General features: G+C 51.7%; 1 protein-coding gene and 1 pseudogene across 2 annotated transcripts in view; one reads left to right on the top strand and one right to left on the bottom strand.

Annotated features, from left to right (window-relative positions):
* Positions 1-20,470, top strand: part of KSR1 (kinase suppressor of ras 1) — a 147,249-nt gene that overhangs the window by 77,696 nt on the left and 49,083 nt on the right. For both annotated transcript variants that reach the window (XM_021704229.2, XM_044921606.1), the window contains exon 2: positions 3,343-3,483. In XM_021704229.2, coding sequence (XP_021559904.2) covers positions 3,343-3,483 — 141 coding nt within the window. The remainder of the gene's footprint in view (positions 1-3,342; positions 3,484-20,470) is intronic.
* LOC123326810 lies at positions 8,511-8,618 on the bottom strand (annotated as a pseudogene).

Raw genomic sequence — 20,470 nt, 5'->3', positions numbered from 1 at the left:
CCTCTGGTCACCCTGGGAGGGATGGATCGTTATGGGGGGAGGCTGGACAAAGGACCTGAGTGCCTTTGCTTGACTAGAGGATAAAAGCGGCATTCACATCTTCTTGTTTGTTAACCGTGCTCTGAAGATGTTCCTGGGGGCTCAGTTCCATGATGGGACAGTGGATGCACTTCTTACGTGGTGACCCGGGATTGTCAGGCTCAGCAGAGAGTTCCATTAGCAGTGGCACTTAGAGGTGTAAAGAATGTTTGATTAGCCGTGTCAGCTTGGGGTATCTGCGAGGCGGGTGGTGCAGGAAGGCCGGGGTTTGCCTCCGTGGAGGTTTCTCTAAATATCGAAACTGGGAATTGAGTGGAATTATTTTTGTTCTGACTCAGTGTTCCCTCCCTGACCATTGTGCCCACTTGCCACTGAGCCACTGAGCCCTCAGAAGGTGGCAGGACTTAACGGGGCTCAGGGCCACACGAGGGGGCTGGCGCCCTTCAGTCTAGCAGCTCGTGAGCCCAGGACTGAAGTTTCTAGGGGAAATTTCAGAAAGGAGAAGCAATGGTTTTGTTGTCAGTGTGGGTCTCGTTTCACGCCTCACAAGGATTCTGTTTTTTTTTTTTTTTAAGATTTTATTTATTTGAGAGAGCGAGAGAAAGAGAGAGCACGAGCAGGGGGAGCTGTAAGCAGAGGGAGAAGAAGAAGCAGACTCCGAGCTGACAAGGGAGCCCCATGTGGGCCTGGATTCCAGGACCCTGGGATCATGACGTGAGCCAAAGTCAGACGCTTAACCAACTGAGCCCCAGGCGCCCCACAAGGATTCTTTACCTGGGGTCTGTGGATAGAATTCAGGGGGTCCGTGAATTTGGAGGGTGAAAAGAAATGGAACCTTTAGTTTTACTAACCTTAACTAGAATTTAATATGTTACTCAGTTTGGATGTAGGCAAGAAAGCACATATGCGTGACTCGGTCACCAGCAAAAAGCACAGCTGTTTGCATATTACCTTACAGTTGTGGCGATATCTAAAAAAGTAGTTTATGCTTGTCACAACTTCAAAGCTATCATAGTTATGAGACCCATGGACAGCTATTGTTTCATGCTGTAATAAAGAAGGGCTTTTGGGGGCGTCTCGGTAGCTCAGTTGGTTAGGCATCTGACTCGATTCCTGCTCAGGTCATGATCTCAGGGTCCTGGGTTCCAGCCCCGCATCAGGCTCCACGCTCAGCATGGAGTCTGCTTGGGGCTCTCCCTCTTCCCCTCTCCCTGCTTGTGCCCCTCCCCCACCACTTCTCTCCCAAATAAATAAATAAATAAATCTTTAAAGAAAGACAGAAAGGCGGGCTCTTAGTACTCTATCACCATTCTTTTTTATTTTTTTTAAAGATTTTATTTATTTATTTGACATGGAGAGAGAAAGCACACAAGCAGGGGGAGAGGCAGAGGGAGAGGGAGAAGCAGGCTCCCCACTGAACAGGGAGCCCCACATGGAGCCCGATCCCAGGACCTCGAGATCATGACCTGAGCCGAAGGCAGACGCCCAACCGACTGAGCCACCCAGGCGCCCCACCCTATCACCATTCTAAATAATATTTTGAGAAATATATTTAAATATAATTGATTTCTTTTACAATCCTAAGTGTTTTATTTGAAGCATTATTCCTAGAAAGGGACCGGGGACCTCTGTAGACTGCTGGAGGGGTCTGTGGTCCCCAAATGGTCAAGAGCTCCTGTTAGGAATTTGGGAGCCTTTCTAGATATTTGAAATGTTACATCATTAATTATTATTACTTTTCAGTATTGTGAGTAACAAGAAGAGTCCTTACCCTTTAGAGAAATACTCTGAGATATTTGCAGATGAGGAAGAAAGGAATGAATTAACAACAAAAACCCTTGAGGTGGGACTGAGAAGTGGCTCCACTTGGCAGGGTCCCTGCACCAGACTCGGAAGGTTGTGCATTCCTTCTGGGGAAGCTTGAAAGTCACCAAGAAGAGGCCACTAGAGTCTCATCAACGTGATAAGAGCCCTCTTGGGGTCTCTGGGTCCCTGGATCTCAGCCAAACCTGGTAGCTCCCTGGTCCTCCTCTTGGGGCTGTGAGCTCATTTCCATCTGTTCTGCTCACCCTTCTTTTAATCAGCCCCTAGCTGTACTGAGGTTGGTGGGGGAGGGGCCTCCCGCCGCCCCCCCACATCCCGTCCCCCTCTGCATTCCTTAGTACTGTGCGGGGCACCCAGTTGGAGCCCAGAGTTTGTCAGAGAGAGCACCAGGCTGACCTAAGCCAGGCTGTACTTCCTTTAAATTTCTTGAGGTTTGAGCCTTTTGTGAGGCTTTTGAAAACTGTGGACACTATTCCCCTGGAAAATGCACAGACTCATACATCTGAAATTTGTATACATTTCAGGGTGTGCTTCCAGAAAGCCTACTGATGAACCCAAGTCAAGGACCTTGGCCAGTTGTGCTGCATCCCAGCAGGCGTGGCCGGTACTTGGTGGGTGTCTGCTCACGTGTGCCAGGCACGCACCGAGTGCTTCATTTCTTCTCAGCTTCTCTGAGGCGGAGGTTCTGTTATCCCATTTTCTGGAGGAGGAAACTGAGGCTTTTCTGGGTGTGGGGGTTCAGTAACTCATCCAAGGTCACAGGGCTAGGGGGTGCCTGAGCCCCCGGATCCCAACCCAGGCAGTCTGATTCTAGGCTGGAAGCCTCCTAAGTGGAAGGTGACTCATTGTCCCTAAACCCCCACATCTTCCATATCCTCATGTACTGACCCTTCACCCACCTCTCCCTAGGCAGGAAGCCCCTCTTCTTCTTCTTCTTCCTTCTTCCTTCTTCCTACTTCTTCTTCTTCTCTTTTTTTTTTTTAGTAAAGATATTTATTTGACAGAGAGAGAGATAGCGAGAGAGAGAGCACAAGCAGGGGGAGCGTCAGGCAGAGGGGGGAAGGAGAAGCAGGCTCCCCACTGAGCAGGGAGCCCAATGCAGGGCTGGATCCCAGGACCCTGAGATCATGACCTGAGCCGAAGGCAGATGCTTAACCGACTGAGCCACCCAGAGGTGCCCCCAGGAAGCCCTTCTTATGTCTTAACCCCATTCTCTGTCTTGACCAGTGTTGCCCATTGCCCTCTGAGGATCATAGTCCTCGGGGTGAAGCAGTGTCAGCCAGCCTTGGGGTGAGGAGGGGGTCATGGGCGGCTCTCCGGGTCTCCTGCTGGCTTTGTCAGACGCTTCTCTCCTCCCCTCCATTTCCTACTTCACTGGTGTTTGAATGACGGCAGTGCGGGGGGCATCCAGCAGGCTCCTGGGTAGAATGCTTGGGGCGGCCCGAATGACCCGGCCTTTTCTTCCCTGGGCTCCCACAGGCGAAGCTGGTCCGCTACATCTGCAAGCAGCAGCAGTGCAGGCTGAGCGTGGCTCCTGGTGAGAGGACCTCGGAGCTCAACAGCTACCCTCGCGTCAGTGACTGGCTGTGCACCTTCAGTGTGAGGCCGGCAGTGGTGCAGGTAAGCGGCTTGTGGCGACTGTGGTAACTGTTGTGGTTGGGAGAGGGGGGAATGGTTGGGTGGGAGGTGTCAAGCAGAGGGACCATACACAAACCCAGGGACTAGCTCTGCTGGGACTGTGACCGAAAGGCCATGCTCCCTACTCTCCAGAGGGGACCTGGGAGGACAGCGGCCGTGGGAGGGACCCAGGGTAAGGGTGGCTCTAGCCTGTGTCCTGGTGCCACTGCTTAATGAGCTGGACAGCCTGACCACACTGATGGTTCACTGATTCCCCATAAGGACAGCCCGCCAACATTTCTGGAAACATTCGCTGTGTGACAGGCACTATGCTAAACGCTTGGTCTAGATAATCTTACTTAATGCTCACAAAACCCCGTGAAGGAATTACTGTCATTATCGCTATTTCATACTTGAGGAAATTAAAGCACAGAATGGGTATGTGACTTGTTTGAAGTCATACGTATGACTTCAGCAAGTGATCGCTTTGGGATTTGGAAACAAGAGTCGGAGTTAGTTTTCTCTGGTATCTGCTGTAAGGTACTGTTTTCGCTGCTCGGTTCCCACTTCGCATCCATCCAGCCTACCTCCCCTCCCCCCATCCAAATAGCCAATCAGCCAGTGAGCATGGAGAGGGTATCCTATGGCAGGTGTCAGGGGCACAGGGCCCTCTTGGAGGCACCAGCAAATCAGTGGGTAGCAGGTGCAGTCCACCCAGTGAGGTCTTTTAAATCCCTTTGATTCTAAAATTAAAAGTTGTCTCTTGCTATTATTTTAAAAGCAGTATGAATCGATTATTTATAGACACTTTGGAAAACAGAGGAGGAAAAAAATCACATATATATTCCTACGACTCAGCGAAAGTCCATGATCATGAAGATATAAGATCATTTTGATATTTCCTTCTAGTTTTCTTCCCCCACTAATACTTAAGTCTTTTTAAAATTTCTAATGGGTCAGACCCATGCTGTGAGGTAGTTACTAGCCAACGTGGCTGTTACATACTTGGACCGTGGCAAATCCACATTGAGACGTGCTATAATTTCAAAGATAGAAATCCAAAGAGGCACTGAATTCTGAAGACTTCATATAGAAAAAGGTAATATATTAATAATTTTTCATATTTAGTATACATTGAAGATGACATACTTTTGGGTATATTAAGCTAAATAAAATGTTGCTAAAAATTAATTTCATATAGACTCACTTTTTAAAATGTGGCGACTCAGAAATTTAAGTATGTGGCTTGCATTGTATTTCTCTTGGGCAACACTGGTTTAAACCAGCCTGAATAAACAGTTTTGTTTTGCTCTTATCATTTGCTATTGCTAACCACTCTGTTTTCTTTGTACTTTCACACTTAATAACCCCCGTTTTAAAGTAGCTGCATAATGTTTGATGGTGTGTATGGGATGTGGTTTATCAGGCAGAGGTTCATCCCAGTCCTTGGCTATTATATATAACACAGTGGTTAATATGATTTATGCAGCTCTTTGTATATTTAGGAATTTTCCCTAGGAGAGATTTCCTGGACAGGAAGTGACGTGATCATAGAAGGTCCTGTCATGGGGAGGAGGAGTGGGAGTACATGGGGGTAAATGAGGGGACCCATGGGGTGCTCTTAACACATCACAAGTGCCTGGCCTGGCCTGGCCTGGCCCCGGCAGCCCTCATATTTGTGGTGCACACCAGCAGTTACAAAGCTGGCAGGAAGGGGCGCCTGGGCGGCTCAGCCGTTGGGCATCTGCCTTCGGCTCAGGTCGTGATCCCAGGGTCCTGGGATCGAGCCCCACATCGGGCTCCCTGCTCCGCGGGAAGCCTGCTTCTCCCTCTCCCACTCCCCCTGCTTGTGTTCCCTCTCGCGCTGTGTCTCTCTCTGTCAAATAAATAAATAAAATCTTTAAAAACAAAACAAAACACAAAGCTGGCAGGAAGGAGCTGGTCTTTGTGAAGGTTGAGTTTCCTGGGGCTTTATTAATTAACACTTACGCACGCACACATGTGTGAGGAGCCACGTCTCCCCACCCGCCAGTCTGACAGCTTTCTGCCACACAGGAAGGAGATCTCAACAACACATAATGGTCCTCCATGGTGATGTGTTTAAGATCATGGACTTGGGAGCCAGGGAGAGTTGAACGGTCGCCCCTGCCCCCCAGCCAAGCTCAGCCTGTACCCCTCCCCTCCCCCAGTCCCAGAGGTGGAAAGGAGCCTCTCCTCACACCTGCGTCTGTAGCTTGCAGTGGAGGGTGCCGGGGCCCCACAGAGGTAGTGACTTGCTCAGCATCTCGCCAGCGTCATCCCTTACCGGACAGACGAGGACCACAGGTTCAGAGAGGCCGAAGGGCTCTGTGATGCTCTCGAGGTTCAGACCCGGGCCTGCTGGACTCCGAACTGTGCCTTGTAACTTCCTTTCTAGGGCCTGAGCCACCTCTGGCAGAAGGCTTAGCTCCTGAAGGCATTTTCCTTGGAGCTGCAGAGATCTGGAGTGTGCCGGACACCCAGTTCCACCCATGTCCGTCTGTGAGAGGGGAGCCAGGTGTGCCCAGCGCAGAAGCCGGCACCGTGGAGGCTGGCCGCAGGGGCGTTTAGGCCCCTGGAGAGCCCCGAGGGGGCAGCTGGGACAGGGGTCTTGCAGCCAGGCCCAGAGGTGTAGCAGATACTGAGCTAGGTGATGTTTGAGTCAGGAGGTCGTGAGTGATGCAGCAGAGCTAGCGGTAAATGAGGGGCAGGCTCATTTGTGGGGGGGGGCGGTCAGGCAGGCGGGAGAGCCCAAGCGCCAGATGTGGTTTGGGAATCAGGCTGCTACCCGGCCTGAGGGACTGGGGTAGAGTGTGAGCAGAGAGCTCGGTGGGAATGACGGGGTCACGGTGAGAGAGCAAGAGCGTCTCCAGCTGCCCAGTGACCTTCCCCAGTGACCTGGAGATCATGAGGTGGCTCCAAAACATTTCATGCCGAGCTCTTGTTCTTCCCCTTCCATTCACAGAGACATGTTTTCTTCCCACCTCTGCCCACCTCAGAGAACGGTAGCACCACCACCTCCGGCTGCCCAAAAGGCCATCCCTGAGTCTTCCCGTGCCCTCCCTCACATGTCCAAGCCCTTAGCCCTGTGGGCTCTACCCCCGCCCCCTCCCCCCGATCTGCAGACCTGACCCCCTCTCTCCATCCCTAGCACCAGCCCCACGGTCAAGGCCAGCATCCTCTCTTCCCCAAACTCCCGTAGCGGCCCCTTAACTGTCTCCCTACTTGATCATCCATCGCTCCGTTCCACTTCCACACAGCAGCCAGAGTGTCCACTAAGAAACATAAATTGGATCATGTCATTTTCCAGTGCTTCCCATTTCTTTCTGAATAAATGCCAGATTCCTCACCCACTTGGGCCTCTGCTGGCCTCCCTGACCTTATCTTGCTCACCCTCCTCTTTGCTCCCTTTGGTCTGACCTTTGCACTCCCTCTCCCTCTCCCTGAGTGCTTTCTCCTTGGCTCACCCTGTGGACATCACCATAGCATCCAGTCCCTTGTCACCTCCTCTGAGCAGTCTTCCCTGATAACCTGATCTAAAGATCACTCCTACCCTTTGTTTTCTACCAGTGCATCTTGGCTGATTTTTCTCGAGGACACTGACCACTTTCTGGAGTGTATCTAACTTATTTGTTGTATGTGGTCTGTCTGCTGTTTCCCACTGGAACACAAGCTCCGTAACAACCCAGCGAGTGTTGGGCTTGATGTGACAATTGAGAGGGAGGAAGGGTGAATCTCATCATTACGTGGTGGGTGTCCCAGGAGTCGAGGGTTTGGTCCTGAGTGGGTGGTGACACAGGTTACTCCGAGGTTTGGCTTCTCATGCCCTGCAAGAGAAGCCACTGTAGAATCATAGCCCCAAAGATGCATCTTCCCAGCTCTGCCCACGAGTCGGCCTCTAGGAAGAGCCCTGGGAAAGTTGGTGCCCTCGGGAAGGCTGGGATAGGCCAGTGCCCCAAGGAGTCCTTGGGCCTCTTTGGCACTCCTCTTCTGACCATACCAACATGCTTCACTCATTAAGGGGTTGTGCTTCCAGGAGCCTGGCTAGCCCTTTGCTGCGAGGCCTCTGTAGTCTGGTTATGGGGCTGCGCCATGACCTATGTGCCTCTTGCACTCCGAAGCACTTGCTTGTGAGGGTCAAGTGCTTAGGGACACAGTGGTGTTCACTGGGGTGGAGGAGAGAAAATTCAGGCATTTTCCTCACCTGCTGTTACTCCTGAGTGAGAGCCAGCCCCACAGAGACTGCTGGAGGTTTGCACACAGGTAGCTGGAAATAGCCATCTGGGGAGTGCAAAGCAGCAGGGAGTCAAAGGAAGGCTGGGAGAGCAGGGGCTGGTTGGAGGCAGTTTTCTGAATCAAGAGGCCGGGGGAGTCAGCTCAAGGCCTAAGAAGGGCAGCAGGAGGACAAAAGCTGGGCCCTGGTCTGCCTCCCACCCCCTCGCTGGTTGCAAAGCTCACTCATGGGCCTCCTCACCAGGAGGCCGGTGGGGCTGAGGCCGAGGGCGTGGGAGCAGGAGGGTGGGCCAGGCTGCCTGAGGGTACCCGGGGCATGGGCCAGCAGCTTTCTGCATGGGTTTTAAGAATCACAAGGAACTATTGGCTGGGTATCCATATGGTTTCCCCAAACTCTCCAGACCCCTTTTCTCAAGATTATTCTATTTCTTGCCCACAAATCTCAGGTTGGTTTTTAGGCCCAGGCCAGAGTATGCTGAAGGTTGGAAAGAAGGGCTGTTTACATGAGTAACCCCAGCCCCTGCTGATCAGAGAGGGGGGCTGCCTCCACTTGGCTCTGTTCCTGAGTCTCTCCTTGTACTTGGTGGGGGGGGGACACAGTGATGGGGGCCCAGAGTTAGAGCAGTGTCCTGGCACAAGACTCTGACACCCACCCTACCCTGCTCACCCTAGACCCTGATGAGTCTTGTGTGCTTGTAGCCGGAAGTGGTTTTAAAACTTGCACCCATCAAAGATAGGTGCAAATCTCAGAAACCAAAGCTCCAAACAGCATAAAAACCCATGCTTTGCCAAAAAAAAAAAAAAAAAAAAAAAGCATGATCTCAGAGATATTAAACTGATAAGAACAGATACTACACTTGATCTTAGCCAAAAGGCCGAGAAGCGATGATGATCTCAGAGATATAGAACCCTTTAACTTCTGAATGTTACCTGAACATTGCTTATTTTCTTAAATAAACATTTTATTTTGGAATAGTTTTAGATTTACAGAAAAATTGCGGTGGTTTTACAGAATTCCTGTATATGGCCTTCCCCCAGATTCCCCCATAGTTAACATCATGCTTTACCGTAGTGCATTTGTCAAAACTAAGAACACAATGTTGGTACATCACTGTTAACTAAATTCCAGACTCTCTTTGGATTTCACCAGTGTTTCCATTAGTGGCTTCTTTCAGTTCTAGGAGCCAATCCAGGATAGCACCTTGTTCTTATTTACATACAAATTTGTTTCCTTTTTTTATTTTTTATCGTTGCTAAAATGGACTCGTGCGGTATTTTTTAAGTCTTAATTTCATCTCTGTGTTAGTCATACAAATCCATCTCATTCCTCTTTAACAGTGGACTAGTTAAGAGGAAAGATGTCCTCAAGCCAGCTTAGCAATGACTGTGTGAGGGGTGCCCATCTGCGCACACAGAAGGCTTCAGCCTGTGCCCAGAAGAGTCCACATGCCCAGCTGCATGGCGCCTGGCCTATGGGAAGCCCTTGGCAAATTACTTGCTGCGTGTGAGGGAGTGACCAAGGAATGAATGAAAGTCATCATAGGATGGAGGCTGGAGATGGAGACTTTAAAACAGGGTCTTATCTATGTGTACTTTTTTTTTTGGTTTGTTTGGTTGGTTTTTAGGATAAAGGATCTGAATCATGAAGTCTGGCAGTTAACTTTGCTGAGCTATCCGTGCTGAAGGGCCCCAGCACTGGTGTAGCCCATGGTGGGGGGAGGTGTCCCTTTGGCCTCTGCGTTCTCTGCTTATCTTGACCTTCCTGGGAAATCGTGCCTTTTTGCTACATGAAGAGAGGGACTGGATGCAGACGTGGCCCCAGGCTGGTAGCGGCCCTTCCTGGTTTCTGGTATGGATGAAGGGCCTCTGCTCTCCTCCTTCCCTTTCTGAGTTAGATCTCAGCCCCCTGCAGCTCCAGAGCTGGAGGTGGGTGCTTCTGACACGTGACCTCTGATTCTAACTCCTTTGGAGACAGACAGCTTGGGAGACAGCTTTGTATGTTTACCAAAACCATCAGATCTTCCTCTAGAGCAACGCTGTCCGGTAGAACTTTCAGGGACGATAGCAGCATTCTTCTGTACCGCCCTACCCAACATGGTAGCCACCAACTACCCGTGGCCACGGAGCACTTGAAATATGATGAGTGCGATGGGGAAGCCAAAATTTAAATTTTGTTTTATTGTAATGAATTTTCACCTAAAGAGACCTATGGCCCTTGCTGTGGTGGGCAGTGCGGGTGTGGAGCCTGCCCTGACGGGACCCCATGCTCACAGCAGAGATGCTAGAGACGACCCGCCACCCCCCCACCCCCGCCAGCCCCACGAGCTCACAGGCTGCGGTGAGACTTGCCGAGAGCCGACACCAAGCGCCCTGACAGAAGGCAACCTGGCATGGGGGTGGCGGGGTGGGGAGCAAGCCGGCAAACCCACCCTGGGAGATGGGAGAAGGACCAACAGCAGGGAGGGCTTCCCTCAGGGCTGGGACCTAGGCCCTCTGGAAGGGCAAGAGGGCGGGAGCGCTCCCAGCAGAGACCCTGAGGGCTGAGGGCGCCGGTTGGGCCTCACAGGTGCTAGCAAAGGGCTTGGCCTGGGGAGAGACTGGCCGCCAAACGGTCACCTCATGGAAATCTTCGTGTGAGGGGATTTGTCTGGAGACCAGTGCGGTGCTTGTGTGTGTGGACGGGAGGGAGAGAGAGAGCGCTAGAATTCTTTTAGGGAAAACTAAAAACCCCTGCCAGTGAGAAGGCTGGGTTCATCATGAGGATAGCGCAGGGCGAGAGCGCGCCGGTGTGGGAACGCGGAACGCAGGGGGCACTCGCGGGAAGGCGGGGCGCCGCGTGGGGGAGGGGCCCCGAGCAGGAGAGCGCCTTCGCCCTCCCCAGACACCTAGAGTCACACATTGTGACTCCTTCCACCCTCACACCCCAGACCTTCTACAGGTGAAAAATCGCAGCTTCATATTCTGCCTGCAGCTGGGGGGGAAATGATTTCACAGCCTGCTGGCGCGGAGCCATCTCCCCCCCCCCCCGCAGCAGTTTCCCTGTTGGAAGCTGTCAGAGGAAGTGGCGAGAGCGCTGGCTGGGATCAGCCCTAGCAGGGAGAGGTGGGCGCTGCAGAGGCTGGGATTCCATGGCCCAAGCCACGGGCCACAGGCTTCCCCGGGGAAGTTCTTGCTGGTGGCATTTTCTGAATGGAAGATGCAGGCGAGTCCCGTAAGGGGTTTTTGTTAAGGCCCGGCCGGGGCAAGTTTCTCTTTCCCTTTTCCTCTACTGCCCTTGCACTCACTCCATGTTCACAATCAGGCCTTCTCTTGGGGACGGGGAAGAAAGCTACCTGAGGTCTGCCACCATCTTGGTTTCCCATTGGCTGGAAGTGGCCGCAGCTCCGTGTGGGCCCTGGCGGTTGGGCTGTGTGAAGCCACAGGCTGTGGAAGAGTAAACCAGAAAAGTGAGCTGGTATTTGGCTCCTGGGTTCACCGTTAATGCACATGAATCTTGTTGCCCTTCTGCCCAGCCTCTCCTCGTGTCAGTCTTCCCTGCATCCCCACCCTCTCCCTCCGGGGGCCAGAGGCCCCACTGTTCAACGGCCTTGCTCTTGGCAGCTGGGAGTGGCCTCTGAACACAGCCCACACTCTCACTGGATCTGCACCGACTCTGACTGCCTTGCAGCTGAGGATTTGAGGTGTCAGTCCCGGCCTGGGGGGTGGGCTGGTGTGCCCACATCACCCAACCAGTCAGAAGAGCTGGAGATAGGATATGGAAGGAAGGAGGCATTTTGTGTATATATCATCCTGTTTAATCCTTACACCCAGGGGAGCAGGGGGAGACAGTTTGGTCCCCATTCTGTAGCTGAGCCAACCAAGGGTCAGAGAAGTTGAGTGACCTGTCAGTGCCATACAGTGACATGATAGCTGGGTCAGGATTCAAACTCAGGTCCCTGTGATTCCAAAGCCAGTCTCCCTTCCTTGACTAAGCTGTTTACTTAGATTAGCCCAGCCAGGGGTTACTGTATGCAATTGTATGATTGAATTGAACTCTTTCAGGGCACCCGGGTGGCTCAGTCGGTTAAGCATCTGCCTTCGGCTCAGGTCATGATCCCGGGGTCCTGGGATCCAGCCCCGTATCGGTGGGGAGCCTGCTTCTCCCTCTGTCTGCCACTCCCTCTGTTTGTGCTTTCTCTCTGACGAATAAATAAAATCTTTAAAAAGAAAATGAATCGATCTCTGTCTCTTTCTCTCTCTCCCCCTTTCTTCCTACCTCCCTCTGACCTTTTCTTTCTCTCCTCCTCCCCCTCTTTTCTTAATATCCATTCATTCGACATCCATTGATCATTTACTCGGATTAATTACTGCAGGGGATTAATTGATGAACAAAATACAGTCTTCCTTGGGGGCTTATCGGGTGGTGGGATGTACACATCTGCAAATAACCACCATGGAAACAGGCTGACGGGCCCCAAGGGGGGAAGGGCTGAGATGGGGCCCCATACAGAGCTGAGGGCCTTCCTGTGTCGTCTCCTGTCCACCCAGCCATGCACTCGTTCGGTGTATACTTAGCTTATATTATGTGCCAGGCCCTGTTCTAGGTGCTGCGTGTGAGTTCCTATCCTTACTGAACTTGCATACATCCCTCTCTCCAATAGATGAAGTGATTTCTTTTCTGATTCTGAGCCAGAGTGCCCTCTTTTAAGCTTTGAGTGTGAAGTTGCCCCTGGTTTCTAGAAACCTGAAAAAAACTGGAGCATGACTGTTCTGGTTAGCCCTGTACTGGTCGGCATTTATGAATGGTGAGCTCATCTCCTCAATCCTCTGGATTTCTGGGCTGCCGAGTTCAGTGAAAACCAACTAGACTGGATCCCGTGCCATGCAGGCAGGACTCTGGCTATTTTGTTCGCTCTGTCCCTGCTGCTTTGTGTCCTTGTTGAATGAATGACTTCAGATCATCCAAAGAGTTTTGGTCCCTTGGGCTGAGGGGTCTCAGGAGTGTTCTCATCTGGGCTCGTTGAAGGTTGAATTGCAGGGGCCATGAGGGGAGGTGTCTGGGGGCTGCCGAGGGTGGCTGAGGTCGGGGTTTCTGGGCTGGCTCTGCTGTGTTTGTTGAGGGGCCGGACTTGGCATGGCTGTGTGCCTATAGCCCTGCTGTGGGATGACTTTGCTTAGAGTGTGCCTGAGCTGCCTCTGGGGCCACCCAGCTCCTGCTGTCAGTTTCTGTTCGGTGTCCCCTCCTCCGGGACTGGCCTCAAAGGCAAGATTGCTCTAGAACACACCTAACCAGCCAGATATATCATTGGGAAATTCTTGTGTCACACTGTTTTAATTATTGTAAACAAAAGCCCCTTCTCTTATTACCTTTCTTTTAAAAGAAAATCAACATATGCATTTTGGTGGCTCGGGCAGGTAGCAAGATTGGAAATAGACAGCCCAGAACCTGGTGTTGGGAGGCAGACAGAAACTTGATTTTGCCAGTAGCTCATGGACAAGTCCCTTACCTCTCAGCCTGTTTACTCGTCTGTCGGTTCTCTAGCTAGAAACTGAGGAGTCACTTCTCATTCCTTCTGCTTCCTTACCTCCACATTTGATTAACTAGCAAAGCCTGCTGGCTCTATTTCCAAATATATATCTCAAACCCACCTATATCTCTTTTTCACTACTGTTCCCCCCTCCCCCGCCCCAGGCCTAGCTGCTGCACGGAGTTGTGCAGTAGCACCTGCATCACTCTCTGTATCTACTCCTGCCCTCTCCTTCATTTCATTTTTCATAAGCCAAGAGATTTTTCTTAAAAGCCAAATCCGATCATCTCACTTTTCTGAGTACAGTCCTTCATTTAGTGTCTTGCCCTCAGCATAAAATCCAAGCCCCTTCACCATTACCTGCAAGGCCCTGAAGTATTTGGCATGTGCCTCCTTCTTCCACACCATTCCCTGCCCCCCTACTCTTTGCCTTGTGTTAGAACACGTCAGGTTTCCTGTCATAGCCCAGGGCCTTTGTATGTTCTGTTTCCTCTGCCTGGAAATTTCTGTACTCTCATGGCTAGGATCTTTAGAAGTCAGCTCTTCAGAGAGGCCACCCGGGCTAATATTAGATGCCCCCCCATGTCTCAGCATGCTCTTTCCTTTTTAGCATTTATTCACAAATTTCAATATTCCCTAAAGAAAAGGACTACGTATTTTGTTTGCTGTTGTGTTCCTAGCCTGGAATAAAGTGCCTGGCACGGAGTTGGTATTCAGTAGCTGTCTGTTGGTGAGATGAATGAAGGGGAGGGATAAATAGATGGAGGAATTCATGCTACGAGGGCACATAGTAAGTACTTACTAAGTACAAGCTGTTACATTCTCCTACTGGTTAGAACTTTGCGTAGCAAGTTCCAATGCCGACTGGCTTACACTAAAGACTTTTGTCAGCATAAGTAATAGAAGTCCAGCGAGGTCTGGATGCAGAGGCTCAGGTGATGCTGTAAGAGTCTACTTCTCAGCCAGGCCCAACCCACGTCGCAGTCACCAAGGACGCCAGCAGCTAAGCCTCACTTTCTTCCTGCGTCGTGGTGGTGCTTGCCCATGGAGAGCTTCTTTCCTAGAACTGTAGCTGAAAAATCCCACGGAAGGCTGTGCATGGCCTGCCTTTGGTCGTGTGTTATACCAGACCCAAGCACAGGGCTAGGAAGATGAAAAACTCCAGTTAGCCCACACTGGGTCATGGCTCAGCCCTTGAACAGCATGGCGGAGAGTGCGGGGGCTCTGAAGGGTTGCTTTCACCTGCGCTCTGGAAGTGCATTCCTGGAGGAAAAACAGTTCTGCTGATGGAAGAAGAGACGTGCATTAACACTCACACCCCCAGATGGCAAGAGAGGTTTTACTGCAGCTGCTGTGGTCCCCACCCTCACCAGGGGCTCTAAGTGGGGCTTCACAGAGCTAATCATTGCTTCTTGGCTTTTTACTTTTTTTTTTCTTAATATCCAGTAATTTACCTGGATGTTCATTTTCAGAATGTGAAAAGTATATAAATTAAAACAATAATTCTACCATTTATTGATGGTTTACATAATCTTACTACTCTGAGGAAATGCTATAAACATTTTGGTGCATTTCCTTCCAGTCAGCCTTCGTTGTTGGCTTTTCTTTTCTTTTTCTTCCTTTTTTAAAATGAAGTTTATTCATGAATTTATGCTATAAATTCTTTTTTTTTTAAGATTGTTGTATTTTTAAGTAATCCCTACACTCAGCGTGGGGCTCAAACCCACAACCCTGAGACCTAGGGTTGCACGCTCCACTGACTGAGCCAGCCAGTCGCCTCTGTGCTATAATTCTTTAGTGAGTGTTCCCAACATGCCTGGGGCTGAGCTGTGAGCTTTATGTGGAGTGTCTCTCATTCAATCCTCCCAATAACCTTATGAGATGATGTCTTAGTCCATCTGGGTTGCCATAACAAAATACCATAGACTGGGGCCTTACAAGCATTATTTCTCATGGTTCTGGGGGCTGGGAAGTCCAAGATCAAGGTGCCGGCAGATTCAGTGTCTGGTGAGAACCCACTTCCTGATTCATAGACTGTGGTGTTTCTGCTTTGTCTTCACATGGTGGGAGGGGCCAGGCAGCTCTCTTGGTGTCTCTTTTATAGAAGGGCACTAATCCCATCATGAGGGCTCCACCCTTATAACCTGATCACTTCCCAAAGGCCCTACCCCCTAATACCATCACCCTGGGGATTAGGTTTTGAGGTGGGGGCATGAATATTTAGTCTGTAGCAGGAGGCAGTGCTTTATGCCCAATATGCAACTGACGTGTCACTTACCCGAGGTCCCCTAGATGGTATGTGGTGTGACCAGGTTTCACATCGAGGATATCTGGCTCCAAAGCAGGGGTCACAAATTACACACCCAGAGACACACATACACTTTAAATTTTCATAGATAGAACCACATACATTTTTCCTTTTTCAGAATTTTATTTCGAAGCAACATTTTCTAAATCTAATTACAAATGTCCATTGCAAGAAAATTTGAAAATAAAAAAAGGCTCAGAAAAGAAAACAAAATCCCCCCACAACTCCACCAGCCACTGATAGCCAGCCCCTTCTTTTACATTTTTTTCCCGTGTACATCAAGTGAAGTTCACTGTTCTTGGCATATCGTTCTAAGAGCTTTGACAGCTGAGCCTCATTTTTAATGGTTGTCTTGGGTGCCATCTGGGGCATCTGCTGTAGTTCATAGGACTCTTCCGTGGTTGTCCAAACCACCAGTCCAAAATGTGTGAGAGCTCCAGGAGGGTTGGGGGTAGTTGGAGTTCATGTGGGGGTGGGGGTTCCCAAATGATTCACTGGGAGGAGGGAAATGATCATGTTCCTTGTTGACTCAGGTCAGACTTTCTGGAGGTGAGCAGCAAGGCAGAGAACACCTCTCTGTCTGTGGCCTGGTATCCTGGGTATCTGGGTGCCTGGGTCCCCAGGTCCCCAGACCCCTGCTGCGAGGCCCGCCAGAGCCTGAGTGTCTCACAACCAGCACCTGCTCCGGGAGGTATGTGCTGACTCCCCAGCTCCCAGGCACAAACTATTTTTGGCTACAGTGACTGTTCACTGCAGTCATGAAAACAGAAACTCCTCTCCCTGCCTTGTCCTTCTCTGAGACACTGCACCCGGGGCTGCGGCTGCCGGGGACCCAGGGCTTGGGCCCCTCACCATGCATTGCCTGTGGAGCTGGGTGATGGCCAAGGCTGCAAGGGGCACAGGGACCCCGCCACCTGTGGTCCTGCAAGAGACAGGAAGCCTGGACCAGCCCAGGCTGGAGGGTTGCAAGGTAGGCGCTGGGGTCCAGGATCAGGTGGCCCTTCTACAAGTCCCCTGAATGGGTACATTTGGCTGGGCTCCGAGTTCTTAATGTTGCTTACTATCTATAGAATATGTCTGGAGAGATCTAGATTGTGATTTCCATTTCATTGTTTCATTCCCTGACTTTCTTGTGGTACATGGCTGGGGAACCATCAGGATCTTACTGGAATAGATCTTCCTGATCCTTCTAGTGAATGAATGACTTTTGGCTTGTTCGTGCTTTGGGTTTGAACAGGATACATGCTTGTTCTGAGCCTGCTCCTTCTGTAGGGAGCTTAAGGAACTGAACTTGTGCAGGCAGCCCCGCCCTGCCTGTCCATGCTTCTGGTCACCCAGGCCAGCGAGGCCGAAGGGTGTGGAGGGTGTTGAGCGCTAACTTTGGAGTTACACGGACCAGGGTCCAGTCCGGGCTCCGGCGCTCCTTGGCTGTGTCTTGAGTAACTTAATCTCTCTGAGCCTCACTTTCCTTAGCCACCAAGCAGCTGTGCGCAGGCCACTTCACGAGCAGTGACAGCACCGGTAATGGTTATTTTTATGACTAGACTGTTTGTGGAAAGAGGAAGCAGAGCAGCTGAGTAAGAATCGGCGTGCCTCGGCCTGGGGCAGGTCTTAGGCCGCATCGTAGGACCTGGGTGTTTGGGTGTAGCTGGTGATGTGGGGCTCGCTGTTGGGGTGCACTGTCATCAGTGGGCATGGGTAGGGGCGGACAAGAACATGGAGTTGGGAATTTCTGCCCACTTGCTACCTTTTAAGCCACCAAGACATAAGGGACTTGCAAGGCTCTGGTGAGGCCCTGAGCCCAGAAGCCCGTTGCTTCTGGATTCCGTGGGGCTCTGGGCTCAAGAGGCAGGCACCTGGCTTGGCATCCCTCAGGCTAGCACCTTTGGAGGTGATTCTCAGGGTAGTCCTTACCCTTGGCTCATCTCTTAGAATCTGGCAGGAATGCAACCTTTACATCTGGGTGAGGAATGCTCATAATGAACAACAGTGAGCTCTCCCAGGGGCCCGGGATAGCCTGGTGCTGGACACTGGCAGGGGTGTCAGGAAATCTGGGCCCTGGTCTTGGTGCTGTTGTTTAGGGTGACCCAGGCAGGTCCCCTCTTCTCTGTGGTCCTCTGTTTTCTCCTCCATAAAATGAGTGTTGGACTAAATTGTCTCTAGGGTCCCTTTTAAACCCTGCCCTTTGACCTTGGCAGAGGAAGGATTTATCCCTTTCCTCAACCTCATGAATATCCATTAGGCCCTTTCATGCCCTCACTCCTTGGTGGCACCAGCAATGGCCTCCTTGGCTTGAGTGTTGGCCATCTACTTGGGCTGCACTGGGTTCCCTTACTTTGAGGCCCACTGTTGCTGTGGGGCAGGAGTTGTTTACAGGGTTTCTGGAAAACTACAGAGATCTCCTGAAAGATCTTGGTCTCCTGGTTGGATGCCCGTGGGGTAGCGTGGAAACAATGCAGCCCCTGTTTTCAGGTGGAGCAGCCTGGTTCTCAGGTCTCCGGCCTGGACACACTTTCTGTGGCCCAATATAACCCCCACCCAGACAGACAGACAAACAACCCCAAAAGACAGACTGCATAATTGCACTTTAGAACGTGCCCCTCTGGTAGAGGGGTCTGTGATTTGGCTCTTGGCCTCGAGCTGGGGCCAGGCACGTGCCAGGGCCCTAAGCAGAGCTGACATGGCCTGAGGCCTCTCCGCCAGTCTGGGCGTGCTCTGGCGCGGTGGGCCTCGCTGGCTGAACTCAGCTCCCGCCCTACAGGTTTGGAGGAGGAAGAAGTTGAAGACTGGTAGACCTGTCTGGGAACCCTCTTTTTAATGGTGTGTTTGAATGGGGAGAGCTGAAGGGGGCACCAGCCAGCAGTAAAGATGGCCGCAGGCATGGCCACGCCCAAGAGCCCCTGTCCGGCCCTTTGCCCCCCGGAGAGCGGGGGTTTCCCATGGGGAGATCCATTTCAAACCAGACCCTAGCACGCTACCCCACGGGCATCCAACCAGGAGACCAAACCAGACCCTCTGTGTGGGATTAGCAGGCATCCCAGTTTGCCAGGTACAGTCCCAGTTTAGGGCTGTTGTCCCAGGGCGGTTACAACACCCCCCTCCCCCTCTGAGGTGTCCCTGTGGGGAGGGTCCCTCATACACCCACCCTCACTCAGTAGCCTCTCGCCGCACAGCTGCTGGCCTTGCTCGCATCCCCATTGCCACCCTGCTTGTCGTGCTCCCACCTACTTTGTCAACCAGGGATGCCAGGGAGGGCCTGCAGCCCTGGGGAAGGTGTGCGCCGCCCCCTCCTGCCCTACTTGTGCAGGAAGGGACTTTCCTGTTTGCCAGTTCCCCAGAAGTCAAGCGTCACCCAAGGGTTCGTGTAGCCCTCTGGCTGCTGGCAAGCCCTCCCCCCGTCCCACTTGGACTCCAATCTTATCTTTGAATGTTCTCGTTTTTGTTTGTTTGTTTTAGAGTATTCCATTTCTGACTTGAGGTTTACTCTGGAGTCTCACGGACAATAGGGCTTTTTTTCCCTCATAATCAGCAAACATCCTGGGTGTAGAGGACCGCCCCTGTAGATGCCCATGTGTCTCCTGTCTCCATTTTGGAAGTAGTGTGTGCGGAGGGGTAAGCGTACAGCCCCAAAGCTCTGTGTGTGTTTGTGTGTGTGTGTGTGTGTGTGTTTTCTAACGCTGGACGCATCTGGCTGTTTTCAAACCACAGCCAAGGAGGAGCAGTTTTGGGAATGTGTGTTGATGACACAGAGGAAGGTGACAAAATGCAGGTGGCCTAGATGGCAGGTGTGTGGGCCTCCCTGGGAGCCTCTCCTCTGTGTCCCCCTTCTGTATACATTGTGTGCTGGGGGGCTGGACGGGGAGAAGACCTGTCAGTCAGCACAGAGGGAGGTGGGAGGGAAGGAGCAGCGAGGAGCAGGGCCACGAGGAGATGGAGCCCAACAGAGTTGATATGTGTTTGTTGAGTGGCTGGATGACCCCCTGGGACCAGGGGTTGCCACACTGTGCCCCATGGGCCAAGTTCAGCCCACCACTGTTTTTTGTACAGCCTTGTAAACGAAGAATGGTTTTCAGATTTTTAACTGCTAGAAAAAAAAAGAGAAGAAGACTGTTTCGTGACACATGAAAATGATAGGACATTCAAGTTTCAGTGTCCATACTTTTATTGGAATGCGGCCTCACCCATTTGTTGACATATTGTCCAGGGCTGTTTTGGCGCTCTGACGGCAGGGTTGAATAGTTCTGATGGAGCCCAGATGGCCTGCAGAGCTGAAGATCATTCCCTCTCTGTTCAGTAAAAGCCTGCCAGTCCTGGTTCTAGGTACCTTGGGGCTCCCGGGAGACACAAGACAGGCTCTCCAGGAAGGTGGGGCCAGCCCCTGGGGTGACAGCACATGCCACCAGAAGCTGGAGATCTGGTCCCAGGCAGAGTTAGGAAGCACTGGTGTCCTCTAGAGGGGGCGAGGAGAATGTAGGGCCTAGAAAAGGAACATGGGGGAGAAGACTCTGGGAGGCCACCTGCAGCCAGAGCTCAACCTAGCTCGGCACAGGGGTAGGGCTGGGTGTGGAGCCAGGAAAACCGATGTGACCTGTGATGCCAAGTAAACTCTGTCCTGGGCAAAAGGGCTCACTTGATAGAGCAAGTCAGTGGGCACCAGCGCCCACAGGGCCAGCTGGCTGGGACTAAGAAGAGGTGGTCATGCCTCAGCCTTCCCAATCAGGCTGTGTGGTCTTGGGCAAGTTACCTACCCTCTCTGAACTTTATCATCCATCTTAGGATGTTATGAGGACTGTGAGTGCTGACCTCTGCAGTTCATCTAGCAGAGCGCCTGGCCCGTAGGAGATGCATAATAAATGCTCATCACTTGCCCTTTCTCCACCTCAATTTCTCTCCTTTGACCTGTATCCCTCCACCTCCACATCTT

The sequence above is a fragment of the Neomonachus schauinslandi genome, chromosome 15 (genome assembly GCF_002201575.2).
Source record: "Neomonachus schauinslandi chromosome 15, ASM220157v2, whole genome shotgun sequence".
NCBI classification, from domain to species: Eukaryota; Metazoa; Chordata; class Mammalia; order Carnivora; family Phocidae; genus Neomonachus; species Neomonachus schauinslandi.
Note: the sequence above shows the minus strand (reverse complement) of the source record. Positions and strands in the feature narration are given on the sequence as shown.